This window comes from Dama dama, chromosome 24 (genome assembly GCF_033118175.1).
Source record: "Dama dama isolate Ldn47 chromosome 24, ASM3311817v1, whole genome shotgun sequence".
NCBI lineage: Eukaryota > Metazoa > Chordata > Mammalia > Artiodactyla > Cervidae > Dama > Dama dama.
In genome coordinates, this window is record NC_083704.1 from 52429017 (window position 1) to 52456325 (window position 27309).

A 27309-nucleotide genomic window follows, 5' to 3' on the forward strand; every position below is an offset into this window, starting at 1 on the left:
CTACTCTCTTTATTCTTCATTCTTATATTGCTATTGAAAAGTCATCTGTCAGTATAACTACTTCTCTTGAAGGTTATCTGTCTTTTCTTTCTGACTATCTTAATTATCTTCTTTTTGTCTTTATACTCCACAGTTTCACTGTGATGTGTGTAGATAATGATTATCTTCTTATTTATAGAATTTGGGAGTTGTAGATCTTTCTAAATCTTTGGGTTGGTGTTTTTCATCCGTTCTGGAAAGTTTTCAGCTGTATGCCTTTGTATATTGCCCTTGCCTCATTCTCTCTTCTCCTTATAGGACTCTGATTGGTTGTTATATTAGATTTTTCTTAGGTTTCCATTTCTCTTAACTTTATGTAGATCCCTTTTATTGTGTCAGTGTTGCTTTTTAGGTAATATCTTTAGTTCTTACGTTTTTCTTTGAAATCTGCTCTTAAACTAATCTGCTGAGTTTTTACATTTTAATGTTTGTATTTTCCTTATTTTGAAAGTAGTTTCTTTTGAGGGAATTGCTTGTATCTTCAATCCTATTATTTCTTTAAACATATTCAACATGCTTATTTTTTATTCTACAGTAGATAATTTAATATCTGAATTACTTACATGTGTGTGTTTGCTGTCATTTCTGCTTGCTTTCTTTTGTGACTCTTAGTCTTATGTGTTTCATCTATTTTGACCATGAGCTTATATTTCTTGGAGACTGTGGAGATTCTTAGGCTGAGGTTGAAGTTCTTCTGGAGAAGATTTGTTGCTTATCTCAGGTTGCTTAAGCCTCTCTTTGTTAGGACTAGCTTATGATGAAGAGTTCTTAGAGGAGATTTATCTCATGCCTCTCCTCTCCCTGTAGTGCCATGGGTTGAGCTGGGTGGAGGTTGAGGTGGCTGGTCTTTGTTCCCTGGCAGCACAAAAACTGACTTGTTTTTAATTCCCAGTTACACTGCAGCCATAGCCTTTGAAGTCCCAGCTTATGGTGGAGCCTGGCCTTTATCTCTTGTCCTTGCAGCCTCAAAGACATTTGAAAGCTAAAGCTCTTGAAAACTATAAGCATCTTGTCTTAATAGGTAGCCTCAAGGTGAACATTGGCTTCAGTGTTTTGCTTGCTTATACAGAGTCCTACTTTTACCCTGTTCTTGCTTTTGTGAACATTGCTTATTCCTTATTGGCAGCACATAGATGCATTTTTAAAGGTTTACTGTTCATTTTACATTGCATCCAGCATTGTTGTTACTGGAAAGTTTTAGTTCGTTTATCCCCACTACCCTTCAGGAAAAGAAAATATTCAAATAAGGTATTAAATAGTTGAAGAATAGAAATGAAAATCAAGACAGTCATTAGTTTCTCTCATTTAGACTTGTATCCCTTAAATTGGGTCTTATCCTTTAAATTGTCTTTCTTAGTGTATTAGTAATCAGTTCAGTTCAGTCGCTCAGTCGTGTCCAACTCTTTGCCACCCCATGAACCGCAGCACCCCAGGCATCCCTGTCCATCTCCAACTCCCGGAGTTTACCCAAAGTTACGTCCTTTGAGTCGGTGATGCCATCCAACCATCTCATCCTCTGCCCTCCCCTTCTCCTCCTGCCTTCAATCTTTTCCAACATCAGGGTCTTTTCAAATGAGTCAGCTCTTCACATCAGGTGGCCAAAATATTGGAGTTTCAGCTTCAACATCAGTTCTTCCAGTGAACACCCAGGACTGATATCCTTTAGGATGGACTGGTTGGATCTCCTTGCAATCCAAGGGACTCTCAAGAGTCTTCTCCAGCACCACAGTTCAAAAGCATCAATTCTTCGGTGCTCAGCTTTCTTTATAGTCCAACTCTCACATCCATAGATGACCGCTGGAAAAACCGTATCCTTGACTAGACGGACCTTTGTTGACAAAGTAATGTCTCTGCTTTTTAACATGCTGTCTAGGTTGGTCACAACTTTCCTTCTAAGGAGTAGGCGTCTTTTAATTTCATGGCTGCAATCTACATCTGCAGTGATTTTGGAGCCCCCAAAAATAAAGTCAGCCACTGTTTCCACTGTTTGCCCATCTATTTGCCATGAAGTGATAGGACTGGATGCCATGATCTTAGTTTTCTGAATGTTGAGCTTTAAGCCAACTTTTTCACTCTCCTCTTTCACTTTCATCAAGAGGCTCTGTAGTTCTTCTTCACTTTCTGCCATAAGGGTGGTGTCATCTGCATGTCTGAGGTTACTGATGTTTCTCCCGGCAATCTCGATTCCAGCTTGTGCTTCTTCCAGCCCAGCATTTCTCATGATGTACTCTGCATATAAGTTAAATAAGCAAGGTGACAATATACAGCTTTGATGTACTCCTTTTCCTATTTGGAACCAGTCTGTTCCATGTCCAGTTCTAACTCTTACTTCCTGACCTGCATACAGGTTTCTCAGGAGGCAGATCAGGTGGTCTGGTGTTCCCATCTCTTTCAGAATTTTCCATAGTTTATTGTGATCCACACAGTCAAAGGCTTTGGCATAGTCAATAAAGCAGAAATAGATGTTTTTCTGGAACTCTCTTCTTTTTCGATGATCCAACGGATGTTGGCAATTTGATCTCTGGTTCCTCTGCCTTTTCTAAAACCAGCTTGAACATCTGGAAGTTCACAGTTCATGTATTGCTGAAGCCTGGCTTGGAGAATTTTGAGCATTACTTTACTAGTGTGTGAGATGAGTGCAATTGTGCAGTAGTTTGAACATTCTTTGCGATTGCCTTTCTTTGGGATTGGAATGAAAACTGACCTTGTCCAGTCCTGTGGCCACTGCTGAGTTTTCCAAATTTGCTGGCATATTGAGTGCAGGACTTTAACAGCATCATCTTTTAGGATTTGAAATAGCTCAACTGGAATTCCATCACCTCCACTAGCTTTGTTCGTAATGATGCTTCCTAGGGCCCACTTGACTTCACATTCCAGGATGTCTGGCTGTAGGTGAGTGATCACACTATCGTGATTATCTGGGTGGTGAAGACCTTTTTTGTGCAGTTCTTCTGTGTATTCTTGCCACCTCTTCTTAATAGCTTATGCTTCTGTTAGGTCCATACCATTTCTGTCCTTTATTGAGCCCATCTTTGCATGAAATGTTCATGCAAAGTGTATTAGTAATACCTTTAATTTAGCAAATTATTTATCTTCTTCAAGTCTTTCTGTAATGAGATAGGACATAAATAGAATTAACAAAATGATTTGATTTCAGAATGCCTTTTAAACATACACTTAGTTCTCCAGAAGAGAATTGAGGCCCATGTATCATTTACTTATAAGAATTTTAAAATTTATGATAGTTTTCAAAGTTATATCGTAGCATACCAATCTGTTGGAACAGGATGCTTTAGAAATAGTCACTGATTTCTAACAAAATGCTAAGTGATATCTTTTCCTCTTCTCTTTGCTAATGTATAGCCAGATTCTCCTGAATATAAAGCTGCTTGCAAACTCTGGGATTTGTACCTTCGAACAAGAAATGAGTTTGTTCAGAAAGGAGAAGCAGATGACGAAGATGATGATGAAGACGGGCAAGACGGTCAAGGCGCAGTGACGGAAGGAGTACGTGTGCCACCGGAATGGGTGATGGATCATCTGTTGGGAGGTTGACAAGGCCCCTGCTTGTGATTTCTCATGGCCACTGTGGCAGCTAGGCTTTCTATGCAGTCGTGTTGGTAACTGGAAGGGTAAACAGACACACAGCCAGAGAGCCCCACTCCAATTACAAGGGATCCTAGGACATCCAGTGTTGTTAGATTGACGTATTATGTAAATGCAGGCTGTGTTGTGATTGAAAGTTGCTAAGTTGATGGAATCGTCTTAGTTAGGAATATTTTTGTGGGTTAGGTTGGCTTCTGTTTCTAGAACATGTCAAGTGTCTGCTTGCCTCTGGAATTTTGCAGTTGCTCGTACTTCTGCTTCCTTGGGCTCTGCCTGTGACTATCTCTTCTGCATTATTCTAACATCACTTAATGTAAACTGGGAGAAGACTTTCCTAACCACTTTATCAGATTGTTTGCTCTCTGCTCCTCCTTTCCCATCACTATATCACGCTGTTGTGTGATCTTCGATTTTTATCACTGTATGTGAAATAAGTGTTTAGTATTAGTATATGTGTTTACTTTCTGTCTTCCTCAAGTAGAATGATAGCTCCAAAAAGCTATCACCTTGTTCACCTGTTTAGACATCTAGACTCTGCCTGACATGTAGGGACTGAAAAAATACTTGCTGAATGAGCGCACATGTTTAAAAAGAGGAAAAAGAACAGTAAAAGGAATTGCATCTCTCTTCTGCAACTTTTTAAATAGTAAGACATCCAGAGAATAAGTTTTGTGAATGCATTCATACACCCTGCTGCCTTTGTCATTTGCAACACATTTCCAGAGTAATTGGTTGGGCTGGGAGGAGAGGAATCTTCGCTGTAGGATATAATTCTCCTCTTTGAAGCTAACTCTGGTGTTATATTTTAACTAGTAAGTAAATGACTTAAATATGAGTATTCTAGTCTGCTTTCATCAGTGTTACATTGATTCTTCTCTAAGCTATGTGGTTGGGGAGTCTCAGCTAATCACTTGTCTTGTATGTTGAATATTTATTGTGAGTCTAGTGTGATATTCTTGAAAATTGTACTTAATATAAGTATTGTTTAGAAGTTGCTCTTTTGAATTGGCTGTAAAATGCTGTTTAATATCAGCATTTACTTTTGGATTTTTCTTATTCCTTTCTTCTCTCATTCCTCATACCCCTGTACTCCCAGTCTTCTCCAGGTTACTTGAAGGAGATCCTGGAGCAGCTTCTTGAAGCCATAGTTGTAGCCACAAATCCATCAGGACGTCTCATTAGTGAACTTTTTCAGAAGCTGCCTTCTAAAGTGGTAAGTGATGCAGTTAAAGACAAGTGGATTAAAGTGTTGATTTTGTTCTTTTTTAAGTACTTCAGAAATTCTGTAACTTCTTAGTAAATAGAGTAAGGGTAGTGGAAGGCATTAGAGGTAGCTGAGAGATCTTCCTCATGGCCTCAGCAGTAAGCACATAGGATATGTTCTGTCATTTTACTTCAGCAAAAGGTTATGGATTTTTTGTGTGTGTTTTTGGTTTTATGATTGGGAGTTCTTTTTGTTTAGTTTTCATTTTTTGTGGTCGTAAAATATGCAATAATCTAAGATTTACCTTTTAACCAATTTAAGTATAAAGTTCAGTGGCATTAAGTGCATTCATATTATTGTGCAGCTGTCTCTACCATCTCTTTCCAGAACTTCTTCATCTTCCTACTTATTAAACAGGAATTCCCTACTTTTCCCTCCTGCCGGTTCCTGGAAACCACAGTTCTGCTTCTGTGAATTTGACTACACGAAGTACCTCATTTAAGAGGAATCATACAGTATTTGTTTGTTTGTGTCTGGCTTATTTCACTTAGCCTAGTATCTTCATCATTTATCCACGTTGTAGGTTGTTTCTAAGATTCGTGATTCTTAAATGATAAAATAAGCACCTAAATTAAACCTTTTATTTATAAAAGAGAAGAAACATTCTCTGCTCAAGAATCAGAATGAGAGGAAGATAATTAAGTTCTTCCTGATGAGTATCCTTCTACTTCAACGTGGGAGAGGTTTTCTAGACCAGTGGAACCCTTTAAAAGTGTTAGAGCCCCATGTGTCTTTACACGCAAAGAGCAATTAACGTAGCTGATGTTCCACTTTAGCTTTTGGAACTGCAAAAATTTCTATGACCTTCACATTCTTGTATTTCTAGATAAGGATGTACTTTCAGAAGTACTCCACTATACTTCACATACTTTTAGAAGTACTCCATTATAACTCATTGTGAGCATTTTCTCTTTAAGGACAAGGACTGAATTTCTTAAGGATGAAGACTCTGACATATTTTCTTTTGTCATGTAGTTGGGAACCCAGTATGTCAGAGGCTTGCAAGAAGTGTTTGTTGACTGACAGGTGGCGTGCAGCTTTACCCATTAGTCATCAGCAACACTAGTTGTAGGACATTTATGACATTAGAAATGAAGTGTATCTGAACACTGCTGTCTGAAGTGTGAATCTGCTTAGAAAAATATCCCTGGTTATATCGGTCATATGTTTAAAATGTTAAGAAAAGAAAAACAATATGACAGTTCATTAAAAATTACATATGGAATTATCATATGATCCAGCAATTCAGCTTTAAATATATACCTAGAAGAATTAAATCAGGGTCTTAAAGAGAGATTTGTACAACTGTGTTCATAGCAGTATAATTCACAATAGCTGAAACATGGGAAAAGCTTAGGTGTTCCTCGATATGTGAATAGATAAATAAAATGTAGTATATAAACACAATGGAGTATTATTCAGCCTTTAAAAAGAATGAAATTCTTGACCCATGCTACAATAGGAATGAACCCTGAGCACGTCATGGTAAGTGAAATAAGCCAATTGTAAAGAACAAATATTGTATGATCCTTCTTTTAGGAAGTATGTACTTCCTAAATATTGTAAGATACCTTTTTTAGGAAGTACTTAACAGCCAAATTCATAGAAAGAGAGAGTAAAATTATGATTTCCAGGGGCTGAAGGAGAGGAAGGTGGAGAGTTATTGTTGAATGGGTATGAAGCTTCAGCTTGGGAAGATGAAAAGTTCTGCAGATGGATGATGGTGATGGTTGCACAATAATGTGAATGTATTTAAAGCTGCTGACCTGTACACTTAAAAAGGTTAATAGTAAATTTTATGTATTTTTTACCACAGTAAGGAAATAAGAGTACAGTCTTTGTGAAAAGTGAAGCTGCTCAGTCAGGAATAGAGATTGGGTCAGGAAGATCCCCTGGAGAAGGAAATGGCAACCCACTCCAGTATTCTTACCTGGGAAATCCCATGAACAGAGGAGCCTGGAGGAGTACATGGGGTCACAAGAGTCAGACACGACTTAACAACTAAACAATTTTGCACCCTGACTTCTTATAGGTCCTTAGTATTTCATATGAAATAGGATATAATTGTGTTATAGATTACTGAATTAAAAGAGCTTATAATAACTCTTCGAAAACCTTCTGCTTCATTTCCCCACATAGATATCTTGGGATCTTAAATATAAAATTGTGTGATCTGTAGATTTAGGAAATTTAGAAACGTTAAATTGTGGTGTATTAGTTACATAACCAAATACTAACTGTAAAGTCCTACAGCCATGCTCTTGGGTATCTCATGAAGCTTGTAAAAATCAAATGATTTCTGCTTCAAGTATAACAAAAAATATGCTGTACAAATGTGTCTTTTAGCCTTTATCTCAAAAGCTGCTCAATTGAGTAACAGATGATCAGTGTACTTCCTTGTTTTCTCATTAGCTGGATACTTTGACTTATTAAGCATGCCGGGTTTTGTTTTTCAGCAATATCCAGACTATTATGCAATTATTAAGGAGCCTATAGATCTCAAGACCATTGCCCAGAGGATACAGGTATGAAACTGACCATATGTAGAAATATGTGGTTTAGGGCAGATTGGCCCACGGTCATTTTTTAGACCTTTTAAAGAAAACAGAAGCAGGTGTTTCTGTAAGGAGTTACTATTAATAGCAATATACTGTAAACAAATTAGAGGTGTTACTGAGTATAGCTTTGGAGGAATCAGCATAGCATCCCTTTTGGATTTTTTCTGTAGGAAGGAAAGCAAAATTTTCATTGACTGAAGTGTTTTATAGTTTTAGTAAGTTTTGCTCTCAGGACAAAAATTAAAGCACATTGGTCATGGACATTTTTGATTGCAAAAGGTATATTGTCAATGAGAGGTTTGTTGTTTATTTTTATTGGCTTCCAAATAGTCTTAGGATATTTCAGAGTAACAGTTACCTACAACAAACATTAAAAGTGTAAGGTTAGTGAAAATGCTTTGTTCTCTTTTTGTGTCCCTGTTCTGTGTCTTCGGCAGTAATAGATCGAATTGTTAGCTAGTTAATTCTTATAACACCTCTGTGAGGAAGATACTGTTATTTACAGGTAAGAAAACTAAAACAGAGATGGTAAGTCACTTGCCTGAGTCATCTACTAATGAGAAGAGGTAGGATTTTTTTTTTAAGGATTAGGATTTGAATCCAGGGAGTCTGACTCCAAAGTCTGTACTCTTTAATGATTAAGTTTTCATGAAACATTTAGAACAGTGGTTGGCACAGAGTAACCACTGTATATTTGCTAAATAAAACAACTTTTACCTTATCTGATTTTTTAAAAAAGTATAAGTTGTTTTTATGAGAATACTGTAGCTCTGGTTTTGTTACCTATCTCAAAAACTTCTTTGTAAATGGACAGTAGTAATAGTCTATAAAGGAGAAGATGGCTTTATGTATTGTTCATATATGTACTTTCCAGTAAACTCTTAGAATATGGAGAGAGTTTAAAAATACATGAAGATTTTTTTTTTAAGGTCATGTTGCTTAACTGTCTTTAAGAGGAACTGCTATATTTTATTGTTTACTATAGAATGGAAGCTACAAGAGTATTCATGCAATGGCCAAAGATATAGATCTCCTAGCAAAAAACGCCAAAACTTACAATGAGCCTGGTTCTCAGGTATTCAAGGTTAGTTTTGTTGTTGTTGCTTTCATTGATAAGAATACAGATTTTAATTTAGAGCCAATATTTTTGTATAAGAACCACATACCATACATATTACCCAAAGTGTGTAATTTAATGATTTTTAGTATATTCACTGAGTTGTGTAGCCATCACCACAATGAATTATCAATCATTCTCCATTTCCTCCCAGTCTCCCTAACCGCCAGTCTACTTTCTATCTCTGTGCATTTACCTGTTTTCAACATTTCGTATAAATGGAATCTTATAATTTGTAGTCTTTTGTGACTGACTTCTTTGACTTACCATCATGTTTTCAGGGTGTTCATTTTGTATCATGTATTTCTTTTTATTCCCAAATAGTATTCAACTAAATCTATATATCATGTTTTAGTCACTCATTCATCAATTGCTAGGCATTTAAGTTGCTTCCACTTTTGGGCTATTATAAATAATGCTGCTGTGAACATTCAGGTATAAGTTTTTATATGCACATGTATTTTCATTTTTATTGAATACATACGTTGGAATGAAATTGCTGGGCCAGATGGTAAACTATATTTTTAACTTTTTTGAGGTTAAAATTGTTTTTAAATTGTTCTTAAAGCCACTGCACCTACATTCCCACTAGCAATGTGCAAGTGTAATTTCTCCACATCCTCACCAATACTTGTTTCTGTTTTTGGTTTTGTTTTATTTCTAGTAGGTATGAAGTAGTATCTCATTATGGTTTTGATTAGCTTTTTTTTTCCTGGCCACTGCCCCATGATTGTAGTTCCCCCAGTGGCCACTGAACTTGGGGCCACCACAGTGAGTGACAACCCGGAATCCTAAACACTCGACCACCAGGGAATCCCCAATTAGCATTTTCTAATGATTAGTGATGTTGAACATCTATTCATGTGCATATTGGCCTTTCTTACACTTTGAAAAAAAATTTTCTGGTTTTTAGCACCCCTTTTAACTTGGGTTAACTGTCTTTTTATTGTTGAATTGTTAACAGTTCTTTTTATCGTCTAAACCATAGACTTGACATATGATTAACAAATATGTTCTCCCATTCTATAGACTGTCTTTTCATTTTCATGATAATATCCTTTGACACACATAAGTTCTAATTTTGGGAATTCCTTGGCAGTCCAGTGATTAGGACACTGAACTTCCACTGCAGGGGTTTCAGTCTCTGGTTGGGAAACTAAGATCCCACATGTTGTGTGCTGCAGGACCCCCTACCCCACCTCACCCCATTCCCCCACCCCATCCTCCCCACGCCCAAGAAAAAAACTTCTCAATTTTAATTAAGTTTTTAATTTTGATAAGCCCAATTTGTCTTGTTTTTTCTTAGATTTCTTGTGCTTTTATTGTCATACCTAAGAAATGATTACCTAATCTAAGGCTGCAAAGATTTATACCTGTGTTTTCTTCTAAGAATTTTATTGTTCAAGTATTTACATTTAGATTTTTGAGCCATTTTGAATTAATTTTTATATACTCGAGGTAGGTGTGAGGTTGGAGTCCACATTCATCCAGTGCCTTATGTTAAAAAGACTATTCTTTCCCTGTTGAATTGTCCTGGCAACCCTGTTGAAAATCAGTTGACTGTAGATCCTTGGTTCTAATCCATTCATCTATGTTTCTTTTTGTTCCACACAAGATTCATTTTTGGTCCACTTTGTAGTTAAATATTGATATAGTCCCTTCATTTAAACCTCACTGATATAAAAGTCAGTCTGTATAGTATAGTATACAATGTGAGATGACTTTCATTGCTTTGCAGTTCTCTCCTAGAAGTTTTGTAGTCCTTCTACAAAATGAACTGTTGCTTGTAGAAATTTCTCAGATTAATAATTTATCACTGGAAACTTAGCAAAGGGTGCTCAGAAAATCTTTTGGGAGGAAAGGCATTTAGATTTACGGAATGCTGACTCAGTTGCTTTTGGTAGTTTAACTTTTATCTTGCATCTTTTAAGGAACTTTGAGTGAAAATGAAGAATTAAGTCCTTGTATTGTTAATCCTTGATAAGACATTTGAGTAGGGTAGTACCAGTTGTTGACGCAGTTAAGAATTTTGCTTTTTGGTCTGATTAGTGGTCCTAAACTAAATTTTGGAGTGAAGGGAAACTTTGAATTTGATATATGCTATTTAAGCAAGTATATCCATCCAAAATTTATGTGCCTAGTCTTTAGTCTTAGAAGTGTACTTCTGTTTCAACTTTTGGGTTAGCGTACACAGGTAGAGTTCATTGTATTCTCACCCCTGTTTTTCCCTGTTCAGCATTAGATCTTTATCTTTTAGCTGACTAATTGTGGAAGAGCTGAGAGGCTTCTCAACTTGTATTTAATTATGGAGATGTTTTGAAAGCTTGTGGTGAGGTTGGAGGATGCAGCTGTCTGCATGTTGGATGGAAGGCTACTCCACATGCAAGGAGTGCCATAGAAAGTGCCCAGTACATGATGGAGGGCATTTTAAACTGCCTGTTTTTTTCTATACTTTTTCTAAGCCAAGTAATTTTATCTTAACAGGATGCAAATTCTATTAAAAAAATATTTTATATGAAAAAGGCAGAAATTGAACATGAAATGACGAAGTCAAGCCTTCGAATGAGGTAGGTTAAAAAAATATTTAAAGTTCCTGTGCCTTTATTATTTGTCAAAATAGCTAGTGAAATCAGTATAGTGGAAAACAAGATGTTGCATTTCAAGGTGATATTTACAGTTGCTAATATGATTCTGAAGAGAATAGGGTTAAATAACTCTTAATCAGTCCCTTCATTGCAGCTGAAGGGCTTTATTTAAAAAGAAACAAATTTTAAGATTTAACACCACTATGTACTCTTATTGCCTTGTACAAATATGTATATAAATATTTGTATATTATATTTGTATAATGCATATTACATATGTGTATATATAGGCAAAACTTGGAGGTACTGTGGGCTCATTTCTAGACTACTGCAGTAAAGCGAGTATCACACTGAAGTGAGTCACCCAAGTTTTTTGGTTTCCCCATGCATATGAAAGCTACGTTCACACTATACTGTAGTTAAGTATGCAGTAGCATTAGATCTAAAAAAGCTGTGTATATACCTTAATTTAAAAAGACTATATTGCTTAAAAATGCTGGCCCTCATCTGAGCCTTCAGCAAGTTGTAACCTTTTTTGCTGGTGAAGGGTCTTGCTTCTGTTGATGGCTGCTGACTGATCAGGGTGGTAGTTGCTGAAAGTTGAGGAGGCTGTGCCAGCTCCTTAAAATAAGACAGCGGTGATGTTTCCCACGCCAGTTCACTCTTCTTTTCTCTAATGATTTGTCTATAGCATGAGATGCTGTTGGATAATGTTTTACCCACAGGAGAACTTCTTTCAAAATCGGAATCAGTCCTCTCAAATCCTGATGCTGCTTTATCAACTAAGTTTATGTAATATTCTTAATCTTTTGTTGCTGTTTCAACAGTCTTCACAGCATTTTCACAGGAGTAGGTTCCATCTCAGGAAGCTACTTTGTTTGCTCATCCATACAAAGTAACTCCTCAGTGTTAAAAGTTTTATCATGAGATTGTAGCAGTTCAGTCATATCTTCAGGCTCTGTTTTTAATTCTAGTTTTCTTACTGTTTCTATCCCATCTGCTGTTATTTCCTTCACTGAAGTCTTAAACCCCTCAAAGTAACCCATGAGGGTTGAAATCCATTTCTTCTAGGTTCTTGTTGATGTTCATGTTCTTTCCATGAATAACAAATGTTCTTAATGACATCTAGAATAACAATCCTTTCCAGAATCCTTTCCAGAAAATTTTCAGTTGAATTTTCCCAGATCCACCAAAGGAATCACTATCCACAGCAGCTATAGCCTTACGAAATGTATTTCTTCAATAATAAGACTTAAAAATTGAAATTTCTCTTTGGTCCGTGGGCTGCACAATGGATGTTGTGTCTCTAGGCATGAAAACAACATTAATCTTGTACATCTCCGTCAGAGCTCTTGGGTGACCATGTGCATTTTCAGTGAGCAGTACTGTTTTGAAAATGTTTTCGTCTGAGCAGTAGGTCTCAACATCAGGCTTAAAATATTCAGTAAACCATGTTATAAACAGATGCGCTGTCTTCCAGGCTTTGTTGTTCCATTTATTGAGCACAAGCAGAGTATATTTGTCATAATTCTTAAGGGCCCTAGGATTTTTCAGCATAGTAAAATGAGCACTGGTTTCAACTTTTAAGTCACCAGCTACATTAGCCCTATCAAGAGAGTCAGCTGTCCTTTGAAACTTTGAAGCTGGGCACTGACTTCTCCTCTCTAGTTGTGAAAGCCTTGGATTCTTCTTCCACGATAAGTATATTTTATCTACATTGAAAACATACTTGCTGCTGCTTTTCTATCAGCACTGGCTGCTTCACCTTGCACTTTTATTTTATAGAGATGACTTCTTTCCTTAAACCTCATGAACCAGTCTCTGCTAGCTTCAGACTTTTATTCCATACCTTAACTCTCTCAGCCTTCATCAAATTGAAGAGAGTTAGGGCCTTGCTCTGGATTATGCATTGGTTTATGGGATTGTTGTGGTTGGTTTGACCTTCTGTCCAGACCAATAACAGTTTCTTCTTATCAGCAATAAGGCTATCTTACTGTGTTATCATTTATGTGTTCACTGGAGTAGTACTTTTAGTTTCCTTCAAGAACTTTTCCTTTGCTTTTGTGACTTGGCTAACTGGTGCAAGAGGCCTAGTTTCTGGCTGATCTCAGCTTTCAACATGGCTTCCTCACTGAGCTTAACCATTTGTAGCTTTTGCTTGAAACTGGAAAAAAAGTACAACTCTTCCTTTCCCTTGAATGCTTAGAGGCCAGTGTAGGGTTATTATTTGACCTACTTTCAGTATTCTTGTGTATGAGAAAATAGGGAGAATGAGGAGAAAGGAAAAAGGTGGGGGAAAAGCTGGTTGGTGGAGCAGTCAGAACACACACAACTTTTATTAAGTTCACTGTCTTACATGGACATGGATCATGGTTCCCCAAAGTATTTGCAGTGTTAGCATCAGAGATCACCACAACAAGTATAATAATAATGAAAAGGTTTGAAATAATTGCAAGAACTACCAAAATGTGGCACAGAGACGCAAAGTGAGCAAATGCCTTTGGAAAAATGGTGCTCAGACTTGCTTGATTTAGGGTTGCCACAAACCTTTAGTTCGTAAAAGGAAAAAATGCAATATATGTGACGTTTAATAAAACAAAGCATGATAAAACAAGGTGTGCTTATAATATTGTGGTATTTGCATCTATATAGTAGGATATATGTATTTTTACTGTAAGAGTATTTAGCCAGATGTCAGGAGATCCTAGCTTATATTGTGCTGGGACTGTGACTTTGAACACGTTTTTACTTCTAGGATTCCATTTGCTTCTACCTGAAATGGAAAGATTGAGTGGCTGCTTTTGTAGCTTTTTTCTGACTTTGACATTTGCTATGTTTCTAGATCCTCTGGTCACTGCAGTAACCATAAACTGTCTGGGATCAGACCTGGTTTATTTTTTTTTTTTGCTCAGAGTCCCAGATTTTGCTCTTCAGTTTTTTTAATTCAACAGAAACAAGTTTTTCCATATCAGTAGTTGAAAAATGCCCTTATGCCAACATACTCTAACTTAACATCTGATCATTGGCAACCTCTATAAGCATAATTTTTTAAAATTAATTAATTTATTTTAATTGGAGGCTAATTACTTTACCGTATTGTGGTGGTTTTTGCTGTACATCGACATGAATCAGCCATGGGTGTACATGTGTCCCGCCATCCTGAACCCCGCTTCTACCACTCTCCCTACCCCCTCCCTCTGGGTTGTCCCAGAGCCACCCGCTTTGGGTGCCCTGCTTCATGCGTTGAATTTGCACTGGTCATCTACTTTACATATGGTAATATACATGTTTCAATGCTGTTCTCTCATATCGTCCCACCCTCACCTTCTCCCACATAGTCTAAAAGTCTGTTCTTTACACCTGTGTCTCTTGTGCTGTCTTGCATATAGGGTCGTCATTACTGTCTTTCTAAATTCCATATATATGTGTTAATATACTGTATTGGTGTTTCCTTTCTGGCTTACTTCACTCTATATAATAGACTCTAGTTTCATGCACCTCATTAGAACTGACTCAAATGTGTTCTTTTTAATGGCTGAGTAATATTTCATTATGTATACGTACCACAACTTCCTTATGTATTCATCTGCCAATGGACATTTAGGTTGCTTCCATGTCCTGGCTATTGTAAGCAGTACTGCAGTGAACATTGGGGTACATGTGTCTGTTTCAATTTTGGTTTCCTTGGTGTGTTTGCCCAGCAGTGGGATTGGTGGGTCGTATGGCAGTTCTACTTCCAGTTTTTTAAGGAATCTCCACACTGTTCTCCATAGTGGCTTTACTAGTTTGCATTCCCACCAACAGTGTAAGAGGGTTCCCTTTTCTCCACACCCTCTCCATCTTTTATTGTTTGTAGCAGAGTCCCAGATTTTGGAGCAAAGACTCCTGCATAGTAGAGGCTCGGCAATATTTGAGTCTTCCCTCCTCCACTCACTGCCATGCCCTGTGGCATGTGGAATCTTAGTTCCCCCAACCAGAGATGGAACCTTCGCCCCCTGCAGTGGAAACGCTGAGTCTTAACCATTGGACCACCAGGGTAGTCCCAGAGTGTATCTTTTTTTAAGAAAGGAAAAAGAAAATGGTTGTTTTCTTTTTGTTTATCCAGCATTATGATTTCAGCTGTTAGTTTTCTGAGTTTTTTTTAACCTTGTCTCTGGATAGGACTTCATCAAATTTGGCAGCAACCAGGCTGACAGGTCCTTCGCACAGTAAAGGCAGCCTTGGTGAAGAGAGAAATCCCACTAGCAAGTATTACCGGTGAGAGAGAGTGTCTGAGAGCTGACCCATGTTTATGAGGATAAGCATGCTAGCATTTTCTTGATGACTATCTTGAAGTAATATCTTTGAGTGTAGTTAGCTTATTTTATGGAACTTTGTTGTCAGATATCTTATTTAAAAAGTATAGTAGGCCTGACTTCACGTCTGAGAAATGCATAAGCAGAAATTGTCAGGTAATGTTTAAAATGACCAGTAAAATGTGTCATAAAATACTGAAAGAGTTGTGTCCATAATAGATTTTATTTTCATTGTAAAATATGAGCATCTTTAGAATTAACCAGCAATTATGAATGAATCTTTATTTTTCATAAAAAAAAGGAGTAGTGCTCCAAGTAGCCTGCTTTAAGGGCTTTCTATCTCTACTCCCTCTTTTCTGAGAGAAAAAATTTAGTCTTCTTGGTTAAGACTGATTGTGGGGGATATAAAAAGTACAAAGTAAATTGAGGAGGCAGCTAAACAGAAACTCTTTGATGTGAATGCCTTGTTAACAGTTCCTATTTCCTATAAAGTAACCAAATTATTATATCGTTCCCTGCCTTCTAATTGCTTGTTTTTTTCTTGTAGTAATAAAAGAGCAGTCCAAGGGGGTCGTTTATCAGCAATTACCATGGCACTTCAGTATGGCTCAGAAAGTGAAGAGGATGCTGCTTTAGCTGGTAGGCATTAAGTTATGACTAGTTAAGTGCCATCGTAGTGAATCCTTCTGCTTAAGGAAAATTGCAGTTATTTTGATCTGGCCGGGAGTTTGTCTGTTTTTGGAGGACACACTTGTTTTGTTACATTTTCATTGCACTGTTTGTTGTCAAACTTATCAAGAACTTATTACTGCTTTATTTTGTGTTAAAGCATGAATCTAAGTAAATACTTGTGCAAAAACAATTGTTTTGATAGCCTTAGCAGATCCTGGTTTCAAACCTATGATGGTAAATAGTGCTAGTCATGCATGCATGCGTGTGTGCTCAGTCGTGTCCAATTCTTTGTGACCCCATGGACTATAACCCATCAGGCTCCTCTGTCCATGGGATTTGCCAGGCAAGAACACTGGATTGCCATTTCCTCCTCCAAGGGATCTTCCCAACCCAGGCATCAAATCTGTGTCTCCTGCAAACCCTGCATTACAGGCAGATTCTTTACCACTGAGGCATCGGGAAAGCCCAGAGTACTAGTGACACCATCAGGAAATCCCAGGAGGACATTCACGTCACTTTAGATTTCCAGGTCATTGGCTTATATTTTCAGTAGACTATAATGTCTTCTCATTGAGAGCTTATGATTTAAAGATAGCTGTAAATTATGGTAAACTTTCGTTTAAACAACTGGGCACTAGAAATTCGAGTAAAAAAAGCACACACTTCATAAAAGAGTAATAAAGAACAGCTATAGGGGTATATTTTCTGTCTTCCTCCTAAGTGCGATGTAATGTTTTTTTATTTTATGGTATTTTTTATATGTAGAGATAAAATTTGTTTCATGAAATTACTCTTTTGATTTTATAATCAAGTGTGACACCAAAGATTTTTCTAGCTATATCTTTTATTTTCTACTAAATCTATAGAAATTCATAATTACTGTAGACTACTAAAGTATGAATTTAATTTTTTGATTGTCATCTACAGAATTATATTTTTTTAAACTTAAGTCAGTCCTTATCAAAAATTGAAAGAAACTTTTCTCTTTTCATTAGCTTGCTTTTTTGCCAACTATAGAAGTGACACACATTATTTTTAGGTTTCCTTCTAGCATTTGGTTACTTCATTAACCTTATAGTAGTATAACAAATTGAAGGAAAATCATACCACTTATAAGATTCTTACAAAGCATTTATTGGCTTTTTTCCCCCTAATAAATAGTACTTTTGTCGCAAGAGGATTCTTATTTAGTAACCTCAGGTAGTAAGAAAACAAAGTAGATGCCAACCAAATTTGTGTGTTGTAGATCCTCCAGGCTGTTATTCAGAACCTGAAGGGTAGGGAAGGAGGTGGAGAAAAGCACCTACTTACAGTTACTTTAAGAAGAGCAATGAGGTGGACAGTAGGATACGAAAAACAGTTAAAACTTCCAGTCTTCTCTCACCAACACAAAATAAGGCAAGAAGGCAAAAAGAAACAGAAAAAATGTGATAAATGGAAACAGAGAAACAATTCCAAAAATTATATCTGAATTAAATGTTAGTGGCCTGAATTTGCCAATTAAGACAGTTCCAGATTGGATATTTTAAAAATCAAGTTATATACTGCTTAAAAGAGACACATCTTAAATATACAGGAAAAGTGAATGTAAAAGGATGGAACGGAAAAAAGATACACCTGGCAAATCATAACTGGAGGGTAGTTATGTTGACTTCTGCTAAACTGGACTTTCAAACAATGCATTTCCAAAGATGAAATGGATTTACCTTATCCTGATAAAAAGTTTATTGCACCAAGCAGATAAATCCTAAAAGGGCTCAGAATATATAAAACAAGCAGATAGAACTTCTTGAAGAAAGTGACAACATTGCCTTTAGAGTGGGAGCCTGCTTCTAGATACAGAGCCAAAATAACCAGTGAAGACAGAGAAGATTTGAATATAATTCCTCGAAAGCTTATTTGTTTCCTATTTCTGCTAAAACAAATTGCCACAAACTTAGTGGCTTAAAATATCACAAGTTTATTCCCTTTATGAGATGAAAGTCAGAAATCTAATAGGTTTTTGGCAGGCTGGTGTCCTTTCGGAGGCTGTAGGGGATACTGGACTTCTTTACATTTTCCAGTTTCTAGAGGTGGTCTGTATTCCTTGGCTCATGACCCCTTCCTCTGCATTGAGAACACAGCACTTCAATCTCTACAGGTCACCCCATCTCCTTCTTCCTTTGACCTTCTTGCCTGTCTTTCATAAGGATCCTTGTGATTATGTTTAGTGCCCAGAGATTAATCCAGGATAATTTCCCAAACTCAGGATTCCTTTCAATGATATTTACAGAGTTTCTTTTGCCATTTAAGGTAACACTCACAAGTTCTGTGGATTAGAGCATAGATTTGTGTGGGGGCTTATTATTCAGCCTACAACAAGTTGGTTATTAACAGGCAGGTATTCTTCAGTTAGAGAATACACGTTCTTCCCTGGTTCACATGGAAGATGTAAAAAAATGGATCACGTACTTAGCCATAAAACAAATTTCAACAAGCTTGAAAGATCAGGTATTATACAGGCCATATTTCTGACTGTAATACAGCTGTGATAGCAACTAATAAGGAAAAATAAATTTTTTACTTAGGTTTTTTGTTTTTTTTAATAGATCTTTATTTAAAAACCAATCTGCCAACTTAGTGTTTTCCACCAACTTGGGGAGCAGAAACCTTCACAGGCTTCACAATCTTTTGCGTACGTGTTTTTTTTTTTAATAAATTTTTTAAAAGGAGTAATTGTAATAGAAATTTAATTACTTAAATTTGAACAGTAACAATAACGAAAATAATACATATCAAAAACAATGGAGGTGCCACTAACGTGATACTTCAGAAGGAAGTTTGTAGTTCTGACTGCTTCTATTCAGAAAGAAAAGCTGTTGAAAGTTAGTGAACTAACAAGCATCCAAGATAAATAAACAATAAGAAAAACAGAGCTGTTAGATAAAAGATGGTAAAGCCAAGGACAGGAGATAATTCTTTAGAAAGGAAATCTCTAATGGGAAAGATCAATGAAGTAAAAAATTTTCCTATTACAGCTCTTAATAAAATATGTAAATCTATAGCAAGATTGTAAAGAAATAAAAGGCACAAATAAAAAATATTACGGGGAAAAGAGAGCATATAGAGCATGTAAAGACAGCATAATGCAAATAAACTTGAACGTTTAGATAAAATTGACAAATTCCTAGAAACTGATAAATGCCTGAAAACTGATTCAGGGATAAAAAGACTGATTAGTCATATCACCGTTAAAGACATTAAATTGCTAATTACAGATACTCCTGCATTAAAAACACCAAGCCATACATTCAAGGAACATAATTATATAATAAACTCCTGCAGTGAATAAAAAAAGAAGTCCACAGTTTATTCTTTGAATATGATATAAAACCAAAACCACACAAAATATAACCACACTGTATCTAGCAGTATCTGCAATCCACATACGCACACTATATTTAGCAGTATCTGTAATACACAATAACACAGTTGAGTGTATTTCAGGAATACTAGGTTAGTTCAGCATAAAAGTTAAAAGTATTATTTACTGTATTGTTAGATTAGAGGAGCAAAACCATGATGTTGGCACAGCAAACATTTGATTAAACCACAAGTCTCATTCATGAGAAAAACTAAGCTTACTAGGAATAGAAGAGGACTTTCCTAACCTGATAAATGGCATCTCCACTTTCAGTGGAGAAATATTTGTAGTATTCTTACCATAAGAAACAAAGTTTGAAATGTTGTTACTTCTTGTTCAAAGTACTAGCCAGCAAGCAGTGATAAAAGTGAAGCTGTAAGGATCAGAAGAGTTGAGTTTTCTATTTAAAAGACTACAGATAAATTACTAGAATTAATAAGAATAATAAAGTGCTAATGTAAATTATTATACAAAAATTGACTTCATTTCCAGAATCAACTATAAAAAGAAAATGTAATTTTAAAAAAAGATATCGTTTACAGTAACAGCAAAATATATTCCTAAATTTTAATTCAATAAACATGTGCAAGAGCTTTATGAAAAGATAAGAGGCAGTGGAGTCAGGAAAGACTGCATAGTTTCCAATTTCTGTCTTTGCTTCTAGCTCCTTGACTCTTAAATCCAAAACCCTTCTCGACTACTTTACAGGCCAGCTGACCTTGGGCAGGTCATCAACCTCTCATGTCCAGTTTTCTCCTTTGAAAAAGAAATAACAACACCTGTTCTGTATGGTGATGTCAGGATTACCTGAGAATGGTGCTTATCAAGCTCTTAATATGTAACTAAGTACTGAATAAGTGATTATCATACTTGCCTGGAAGACATAGTGATTTTGGTTATCCTGATCCATCAAGAAATAATTTAAATCAGGTCCTTATACACCATTTAAGAGTTCAGAGAAATGAGAGTATATTTTGTATTTCTGTGAAAGTGATTGCATGTTTTGATGTTTCTATGATTAGCTTCTACCTAAAAGTTTTCTCAATAAAGGAAAACATCTTTCCTAAGGGATGCTATAGGTGGATCTCTTTGACTTTGCCTCACTTTAAATCAAATTTGTCAATACCAGCCACCAGCTACATTTATGCTAAGCTATATGCTGTCCCTTTAGTTCTGAGATCTGAGAATGACTGTTTGCTCCTTTTCTTGTCCAAGCGCACATAAGCAAGGATCTCCAAAGATGGCAGAGAAACTATTTTGTAACCTTTTAAAGACAGACAGTTAGGGCTTCCCTTGAGTAAAGAATCTGCCTTGTATAGAGGAGACTTGGAGGAAACCAGGAGTTCAGTGCCTGGGCTGGGAAGATCCCCTGGAGAAGGAAATGGCACCCCACTTCAGTGTTCTTGCCTGGAAAATTCTCATGGACAGAGGAGGCTGGCAGGCTATGGTCTGTGGGATCACAAGAGTCACAAGAATCCTACAGGACTGAGCAACTAAATTACAACAAGCAAGGCAGTATGACTTTTACTATGTAACATTCTGTTTCTATGTAACATTTCTCTAAGTAAGCATACACTTACTGAGCATTACTTACAGAATATTTAATGAAGGCTAGAGACTATTCTTTTAAAATAAGTATTCTCAAACATAGATAGCATAATCTGGAAGGTTGTTAAAAGCTTTAAAAAATGTTTTTTTTTTTTATTCCCCTTATAAATATCTTTTATGTCTTTGTAGCTGCACGATATGAAGAAGGAGAATCAGAAGCAGAGAGCATTACTTCGTTTATGGATGTTTCAAATCCTTTTTATCAGCTTTATGACACAGTTCGGAGCTGTCGGAATAACCAAGGGCAGCTAATAGCTGAACCTTTTTTCCATTTGCCTTCAAAGAAAAAATATCCTGATTATTATCAGCAAATTAAAACACCCATATCACTACAACAGATCAGGTAATATATCATTTACATTACTCATTATACATCTATTTTCTTGTGATTGATCCTGTGCATATATCCTTCATTTCTAAAATGGATAAGGATATAAAAATGTTTTTCACATGTCTAGAGTATGCTTACGTATCACACCAATGTAAATATGAGAAATAAGTTTGATTAATTACAAATTGCATTCTTTGTATTACAGTAGTGTCAAGAGACAAATGGAAGGTATCCCAGCTAGTCATTTGTATGTCAGATTATGGATTATAAAAAAGTCATGCAGCTCAGAATTTAACTGTTCATTTTCTTATAACTGTGCAAAATTTCTCTTCCTATTCCTTTTATTGATATTTTAATCACAACAATTTACCTGCATTTAAAATTTTGTATCTTGGTTTCCCTTTTGAAATGTCAGCTCTTAGGACATCTAGTCTACTTCCTTTCCAAGTTTGCATGCTGAACCAGTTGTGCCCCATAGGAGCTGGACCACCTTCTACTGTGCTCTTCATCAGAGCAGCAGGAAAATCTTGAGCAGTGCTGACCAGTAGCCCTTTCTGTGATGATGAAATGTTACTTTATCTGTACTGTCTCCGATAGCCACTCGTCACATGTGACTGTCGAAAACTTGAAATGTGGCATAATGAAACTAGATTTCAAGTTTTACTTTATTTTGCTTTAAACAGACACGTGTGACCACTGTATTGCACAGCACAATTCTAGGAAGATGTGTTAGCAGAAGGAATATAGTTGAATGTCATAAAAAGCAGAAAAAAAAGGAAGAGTAGGGAGGAGCTCGACAACATGGCTGCCATAGACCATCTTCATTGCGCTGGGGCTTGTCATCCCCATGCTTTATTTCCTGTTCTGCCCTTTCCTTCCCACTCCCATCCTTGATTAATATCAGACTGATAAATATCTGCAGATTTGTTATAGACTGTCATCTATTAATACTAGTTTAGGTTCTCTATTGTTCTTTGTGGGTGTTGAAAACATCCAGCACGTTATCCTTGAAGTTAGCATGATTAAGTCCAAGGCTATAGTTTAAACTCTTGGTGCTAGCCACAGGTGGTGAGTGTGTGCTCAGTGGTTTGTTTTTTTTTTTGCTTCATCCCAGAGAATCAAATGTTCTATAACATTCTTATCTCTGTAAGCACTACGTGGAATCTATATATGATTTTAGTAAATTTTAAGTAAAACTTTACATATGTAGTGAATGATATATCATTCTAAAAGCAGAGTCTAGAATCTCTACATTCATTCTCTGAAGCTGTACACATAATGTGGTTCTTTATCTAATACTGTTTTTGTGACTTTGATGGATAGCAGACGAGTGCTTCAGTTAAGCTTTAAAAGTCTGTGCTGTCTAAATCCATACAGTGTTAAGGCAGACTGTGATGCCTCACTACCAAGTATACAGGGACTCGTAATATAGCCTTAGTGTTAGTAATAGCCTAAATGTCTGAGACAGCTATTAGAATTCTTAAGACTTAAAGTAAGTAAAAACCTCAGTATTAAGCCATTGTGATTAATTACAAATGTTTGTGTTGGAGGAAGAGTAGCAAAAGGACTCTAACATTAATCTGCCTCTCATTTACCATCTAAGACTGCTCTTCAGGGAATTCCCTAGTGGTCCAGTGGTTAGGGCTTGGCACTTTCACTCTGGGGCAAGGTTCAATTCATGGTTGGGGAACTAAGGTCTCACAAACAGCACAGCACAAAACCGCCTCCCCCCCCCCCCCCCCCCAAAAAAAAGGGACTGCTCTTCATTTCCCTTATGCAACTCCTCTGGAGGTTAATGTTATTATTCTACATGTTCCTTCATGTACTTGCCAGTGCTCTCTTTTCTTTAACTCTCATCAAGAGGAATGACCTCTTATTTTCTGAAATGTGTAGGTCACCATGACTCTTCATTACGATAGCTTGAAACCTCCCTGATTTTTATTTTTTTCTAGGGGGTGCGTGTAAGGGCTTCTCTGGTGGCTCAGTGACCAAAAAATCCACCTATGAATGCAGCAGACAGCAGGTTCCGTCCCTGAGTCAGCAAGATCCCCCAGAGGAGGAAATGGCAGTGAGCTCTAGTATTCTTGCCTGGGAAATCCCATGGACAGAGAAGCCTGCTGGGGTTCTCAAGTCCATGGGGTTGCAAAGAGTTGGACACAACTTAGCGACTGAACAACAGGGTTTTCATATAGCCAATACCAGGGTTTTCCCCTTAGGAGTTTTGCTAATGTTTGCTTTGTAGTTGACCACCTTGCTAGGTTCTCTTATTGATTCTTGTAGTGTTTTATTCTTTTGGGTTTTCAGTTAAATTATCATATTGTCTAAATATAGTGGTGATTTTGCTTCTTCACTTTATATTTGGAAGTTGTCACTTCCAGACCTCTAATCAGTATCACTGGTAAACTACCTTGTAATGCTTGTCAAGATTTTTGCACTGAACTTTCAGGAAGGGTGTTTCTGCATATTCAAAATGGAAAGTTCTAGCCCTGTGTTTGTCTTCCACAGAACAAAGCTAAAAAACCAAGAATATGAAACTTTAGATCATTTGGAGTGTGATCTGAATTTAATGTTTGAAAATGCCAAACGCTATAATGTTCCCAACTCGGCCATCTACAAGCGAGTTCTAAAACTACAGCAAGTCATGCAGGTATAATTTCTTGGTTTTGCTAAGTTGTTGTATGTATAATTGAGTGTGTTAAGATACGTGATTTTCCTCCAGCAATGTCATATCATTCATTTTAGCCATAGTACTACTGAATTTTTTTTTTTTTTTTTTAAAGAGCTTTCAGGACTATGCAGAGTAGAAATAATAGTTTAGACTGGGTTAGCTTTGTGAGTGGAAGAAGCAGGGATTTGTCCCTGGGGAGTAATTTTAGGGTTATCAGGATGATTCCCTCCAATCACAGATGATATTCTGCATTTAGATTTTATTTATTTGGTTCTAGACTCTGTCTCTGTTAAGGTAGTGTTGGTTCTAGGAGAAGGGACATCTTTAGGCTAATTCATCATTGTACAGTGTCCATGAATTGATTGAAATATTTCTGAGAGCACACCTTGGAGGGCATCTGAGGCCATGGGTCATCTTGGTGTTTTGAGAATAAAGGGCATACATATGAAATACAAATTGTGTCTACATGTCAGTTTTGGCAGAATCTTCCTGAAAAGAGAATCTCAGAGCAAGGAACAACAAAAGCAATTTTGTATCACCTGTAGAATCTCCATTTTTGTTTGGTCAGCTCTGTGATCCATGCTGAGGATTTCAGTATTTTGTTTTCAATACTCTGTGTATTCCCTAAGTCTGCTGTCGTTGGACTTTAGCTGTCTTTGGCAGAAGGTCTTTAAAAATGCATGTGTTGAAAAGTAGATCTTGTTTCACCTCTCACTTTAAGCTTTCTTCTTAGTCACACTGTTACTTAAGTCAAGGGTGCTAAAGGCTAGCTTTGACTTGGCTTTATTGAAATATGGCCACCAGGGCAGGATGCCCCAACAACTTGTGTCAGTGCTTTGAATGAGTTGGTGTCCTTTGGAGTCTTAAATTCGATTTAGCTAGAGTTGATTCCTCAACTCTCTGGATCCATTTTTTTTAACCTATTTTTCTGTCATGCAAACTTTTGTTAAATTGGGTTATTGAAAATGTTTAATGACTTCTTTTTCATTTTGAGTATTCTATGTGTGGTTGTATCTTTCTGCTTGAATCTGATGTGTCTAGCTCTTCAATATTCATATATTCTAGAAGTGCTCAGCAGAATGAGCTCGACTCCTGGGGTCTGTTCTGTTTTAGGCAAAGAAGAAAGAGCTTGCTAGGAGAGACGACATTGAGGATGGAGACAGCATGATTTCTTCAGCCACCTCTGATACTGGTAGTGCCAAAAGAAAAAGGTATATACTTTTCATATAACTGGAGACATTGTCTCAGTTTCTGTTTTGTTTCAGATTTAAGTGCAGAAAATTGTTTCTGTAAGCTGTCAAGTATCAATTATAAGATTTAAATACTTTATAACATTTAATAATTCATTTAATTGTATGATTAGTGTTTTTTGGTAACGTGTTGTTTTTAGATAACATATTTAAAAATAATACTTAAGTAGCCTGCTGAAACATGTTACTGTTTTTGCTGTCCAGGTTATTTTGTTTTAATGTGGCATTGTAAGAAGCCCTTTAAATCTAATTTAGGTGATTTCTGTGTGGCGATTTAAAAAAAAATGTTAGTCATTATTCTTACCCCTTTGTTTTTCCTTGTTAATCTGATCTTTCTTTGCTATTTTAAGGATGTCGTATTATAAAGTACCAAGTTATAACTTCTTGTAGTTCATAACAGGTTAAGCTAGATATTTGTTTTTCTTTTCTTTCTAATCTTTCTCTCAGCTTCCCTAATCCTTCCTTTTTTCTCATGGGTTTTATGGAAGGGGACCTTACTGTGAGATTGTGAAGCTGTACTCCTATAAAGAATCATGCAAGACCATCTCTTTTGTCTGCGCCTCCCACATGGAGTTTCTCTGGCTTGATCTTTGTGGAACACCGTATTCTTCCTGAGCCTTAACTATCTCACCATCTTTGTCATAGCAGGGAGGAAACCTTAAACAATAAGTTCATCACTAATAGCAGGGCCTGACAGATTCAAAATTGAATGAAGTCATTAGTAACTATTAATGCAGTTCTGTTCATGTATTGTAGATCCACTGACACCAGAGAATTTTTTAAAAACGGTTTAGAAAAGAGAAGCTGTCTTGTCTTTCCCTGTAAATAGCATTTGGGAAAAATTTTTTTTAACAATGAAAATAACTTTGCGATGCTATGCCAAGGTAACTAAATTGATTGGTGTGCCCTGAGGTGTGAGTCTCCTCCATTACTGGCCTATGAATTTCATCCTTCCAAGTTCTTAATTCCTTGTTATACCAGGGACAACGGAGGAAAAATGTGAGACCAGATCAGAGACATCAAATCAAGAACATCTTTGAGTGTAATTATATAACTACTACAGCATCACCTGTGTTTTCCAGATCAGTCACCAATCAAAGATAAAAACTTCTCAGGCAAAAGAAGGTAATGGAGGCAAAAGTGATGGTACAGTTAGTGCCAACACTGAATGACAAGAGAGATCTTAAACTAGTTGAGTGTTAAGAAAACAGTTCCAAGGAAGCATTAGCTCAGGCCAGATCCTTAAAAAATCTCTGTGGCTTGTACTTTGTGGGACAACACAAGTAGATTAAATGAAAGTTATCACTCTAATTAAAACCTCCCATAAAAAGAAAGCTAAGCATTATGTTCTCGAAATAATAAAATCCCACTTTAGAGAAAAGTCTTTTCTCTAAAGAAAAGTCTTTTCATGCACAGGTTTCCTAGGAAGTGTTTTGTTTAATGAAGTGAAAAATACAAGTAAGAGAAGAGCAAATGTAAATCATAGCTAAAGCAGTAAAAGAACATGTCTGGGTTTGAAATACAGGCATGAGCACACATTAAAAGGTTGAGAGAAGCAAGTCCTGTTCTTTGGACTGGGACAAAGGAAACACGTAACAAGCCCTTTAGAAGGTGGTTACGTTAAGAGGCTTTGCTAATAAGAAATGGGCTCCTCCAGAACTCAGGGAAACATGACAGCCTAGTAGGCTAAGTTAAACGTATCCAGAGAAGGCAGGGCCAAGTTTCCAAATACTGCTTGACTTGACTCTGAAGTATTGAATACAGTTCTGTCTTTGCCTTATTTTTTTCGTATCAAAGATTGTGAAAAAAATTACTGTGGGTATGTTCTCTTCATTCTGGGAATACATTCTTCTCCCCAACCCCTCTACCCTAAAATTCACTTGCTGTCTTCCATGTTGAAATGTTCCAAGTAT

General features: G+C 36.6%; 1 protein-coding gene across 29 annotated transcripts in view; it reads left to right on the forward strand.

Moving 5' to 3' along the window:
• PBRM1 (polybromo 1) overlaps positions 1-27309 on the forward strand; it is a 104851-nt gene that overhangs the window by 16706 nt on the left and 60836 nt on the right. For 22 of the 29 annotated variants that reach the window (XM_061128387.1, XM_061128380.1, XM_061128392.1 and 19 more), the window contains 10 exons: positions 3403-3546; positions 4742-4858; positions 7366-7434; positions 8453-8551; positions 11069-11151; positions 15331-15426; positions 16012-16103; positions 21277-21490; positions 23984-24125; positions 25260-25357. In XM_061128387.1, the coding sequence (XP_060984370.1) occupies positions 3403-3546; positions 4742-4858; positions 7366-7434; positions 8453-8551; positions 11069-11151; positions 15331-15426; positions 16012-16103; positions 21277-21490; positions 23984-24125; positions 25260-25357 (1154 nt within the window). The remainder of the gene's footprint in view (positions 1-3402; positions 3547-4741; positions 4859-7365; positions 7435-8452; positions 8552-11068; positions 11152-15330; positions 15427-16011; positions 16104-21276; positions 21491-23983; positions 24126-25259; positions 25358-27309) is intronic. The other 7 variants (XM_061128389.1, XM_061128390.1, XM_061128401.1 and 4 more) reach the window with 1 other exon arrangement.